Raw genomic sequence first — 2,767 nt, forward strand, 5'->3', positions numbered from 1 at the left:
GCCCTCTTGGGTGCGCTTGTCATCCCGTCGCTTCCCATGGAATGCGGGTTCCACCAATATGACACTCTCCAGCATCCTTAGTCGTTCTTCCATCTTAAAGACCGTATTAAATATGTTTGGCAAAAGTTCCGGGGGAACCTTAGAAATAAAGCTGTTAAACTCCGTGGGGGTGATCTTCGCATTGCTGATGCAGTCGTAGTTTGTGTGGCTTCGGCCAGAGAGTATTTCTTCCGTCGTGATGAGGTCAAGTTCAACGGACCAATCCGGCTTCAGTGTCTTGATGCGGCCAACTTTGTAAAGCGCCCTGCCGTCGGTAGAGTCCTCCACACGGCAACGAACAAAAAACCCCGAGACCAGCGAAAAGAGCCTTGAGCGTATCTTGTGGTGCCATTCCGAGAGTTTTTCCCGATTGATCGTGACGGCCTGCGCCATCTCAAGGGTAATGAAGGCCTCCGTGCGGAAAGAGTGGCTCATGCCTGGCGGGGTTATCTCCGGTGGTGCCTGCGGCGACGACGGTACGCTGGGTGGATCCATTTCCTGCACTTCTTTCCTGGGCGTTGCTGGGATGTATTATCACCGCTGCTGCTGCTGCTGCTAATAATAATAATAATAATTAATTAATAAATTAATTAATTAATTAATCAATCAATCAATCAATTAAATAATAATAACGACGATGGACACAACTGGTGGTTTTCCCTCCTCCTCGCTCGTTGTTTGACCCTTTAATTTATGGCTCTATGCGTGCTTGCGGAGATGTCGCCGTGTCATGTGAGCAAAAAACAACAACCGGAAAAGAAATGAAAACAAAACAAAACGGAAAGAAGAAAAGTTTCAAATGACATCCACCATTTGCGGCAGCAAATACACTCACACATGTGTGTTTGCTTGTGTGTGTGTGTGTGTGTGTGTGTGTGTTTTCCTGCGGCACCAAGGGAGGAGGGGAGAAATCTCCTGAACAGACGCCGCACAGCCTTACTGCGGCTTCACGTTCTCCACTCCTTCTTTTTTTTTTTTCTTTGCGTTTCTTTTGTGGATTCAACCTCTTGCTTCTCTGCTGAAGATGAAATTTTTCGTATCCAAAGAAAATAAACATGTTTCTACATAGGTATGCATGCTCCCTCGCTTTCCTTTTCTCACCACTTTACATGCAAGAAACGTCACATCGTTTCATAGGGAAAAAAAAAAAAAAAAAAATTGCACTTGTTTTTTTAAAATAAATAAATAAATAAATATAAATATCAATATATATATATATATATATATATATATATTTGTAGGTGTGTACACACGTGTATCGATTCCATTATTTTTCTGGCGACGATGGCGTCGTTGATTGCTGTTCTGACAGGCCCTTGAAACACGCGCTGAGCTCCATGATCCTGCCCAGCAACTGTTGTGCATTGTCGGTGAGTTTAGACGACCGGCAACGGGCCTTGGAGAGCACGTCACATGTCAACGAGAGTGTCTTTTCCACGTCGAGGTCCACCCGTGAAGCGGCGTTGAGAAGATCGAAAAGCAACGAGGGCCTTTTTGGATTCGTTGCGTCTTCGTCGTCGCCTTTTCCACCCCCGCACAGCAGCGCGGGTTGATCCTCGATGAGCTCGACACATCCCCGCGAGTGGTACACGCTGGTGAGGGGCGCCACGGGAGCCGTCAGGTACGTGGAGACCGGGCTTGGGGGCTGCGGCAGCGTAGAGAGCAGCAGCTGCTGCTCAGCGAGCAGCTTGCGCAGATTCGGCTCCTTTATGACGACAATAGCCATTGATACCTCCTTCGTTCCTTTCCTTTTGACTTGATATATCGCCTCTTTGGCGTTAGTGAATAAAAAAAAAGAAAAAAAAATGGTAAAAATAAGGGAGGAGAAAGAGCAAAGCCATTAAAAACAAGAACAGACACACATACACACACATAAATACAAATCTGACAGACACCACCCCGCCGCCAACCGTTTGTGTGTGCTTGCACCAGATGAAGAACAATTCAAATAAATGGGTATGATGGCACGCCTACACATCGCGGGAGTACCGGAGCAAACGCCGTTCTCACGTTGCTGCAAACGACCCCTTCTCCCACCACTCCACTCAGTTTCCTCCTCTGGTCCTCTTCGGGATCCTTCCGTCCTGTCACTTTACATTATACATCCAACATGACACAAAAATAAAAAGAGGGTCAAATTTTTCTTCCTCATTCCTTCTTTGGCTTCTTCTTGGACTTCCTGCTCTTCGCCCTCTCTGCCTCGGCGTCCAGGATCATTTGCATGTACTCGGCAACGTGCTGCAGCCTGTCATCGAGGGTCTCCTCCTGCACCTCTCCCACCTCGACGCGAATGCCATCGGCGTCACTGGCGGCAAAGGCGAGGGTTCTTCGCATCTCGACGGACTCAATCGAGTTGGTGAAGTCAAGCAGCTTCAAAACCTTCGCGGTGCCAATGAGTTCGGCAGTCGCATCCACCGTTTTTGTACCGAATGTGTTATCAGCGCAGCTCACCATAACGAGAAATGTGTTCTTTAAAAGCGCCTTGACGATGATTACACCACCGTCATCGGAAAAGCCGTTGCTCGCCAAGTTCAGTCGCTCTAGCGCCGGAAGATTTGCCGTGATGAGTGCCGCCGCTTCGGGCGCGCCTTCGTCGCCCAGCATGCAGTTCCCTAAATTGAGGGAGCGTACTCGGTTGGGTGCGGCGGTGAAGTGCTGGCGGAGTAATTGCATCCCCTTCAACCCAAGTGTGTTGCTGTGTAGACTAACTTCGAGTATGAATTCATTT

General features: G+C 48.3%; 3 protein-coding genes across 3 annotated transcripts, besides 7 other annotated features; all 3 read right to left on the reverse strand.

Moving 5' to 3' along the window:
• Positions 1-534, reverse strand: Tc00.1047053449247.4 (serine/threonine protein phosphatase, putative; the record flags this gene model as incomplete). The annotated part of the gene is made up of 1 exon (XM_797715.1): positions 1-534. A coding segment is annotated over one exon (534 nt), but the record flags the coding sequence as incomplete, so codon positions are not given.
• Positions 1-886: a sequence feature (heterozygous, Esmeraldo-like haplotype).
• Positions 611-666: a microsatellite.
• Positions 878-918: a microsatellite.
• Positions 887-1,279: a sequence feature (haploid, Esmeraldo-like haplotype).
• Positions 1,179-1,199: a sequence feature (AT_rich).
• Positions 1,217-1,274: a microsatellite.
• Positions 1,280-2,767: a sequence feature (areas merged during assembly that could not be assigned to a particular haplotype. This can correspond to areas where the two haplotypes were merged or to regions with more than two copies in the genome that were merged during assembly.).
• On the reverse strand, positions 1,307-1,765 carry Tc00.1047053449247.10 (hypothetical protein, conserved; the record flags this gene model as incomplete). Its single annotated transcript, XM_797713.1, has 1 exon — positions 1,307-1,765. The coding sequence occupies one exon, from the start codon at positions 1,763-1,765 to the stop codon at positions 1,307-1,309; it is 459 nt and encodes a 152-aa protein (XP_802806.1).
• Tc00.1047053449247.20 (hypothetical protein, conserved) lies at positions 2,188-2,767 on the reverse strand (the record flags this gene model as incomplete). The annotated part of the gene is made up of 1 exon (XM_797714.1): positions 2,188-2,767. A coding segment is annotated over one exon (580 nt), but the record flags the coding sequence as incomplete, so codon positions are not given.

This window comes from Trypanosoma cruzi, genomic scaffold (genome assembly GCF_000209065.1).
Source record: "Trypanosoma cruzi strain CL Brener 1047053516719 genomic scaffold, whole genome shotgun sequence".
Taxonomy (NCBI): Eukaryota; Euglenozoa; class Kinetoplastea; order Trypanosomatida; family Trypanosomatidae; genus Trypanosoma; species Trypanosoma cruzi.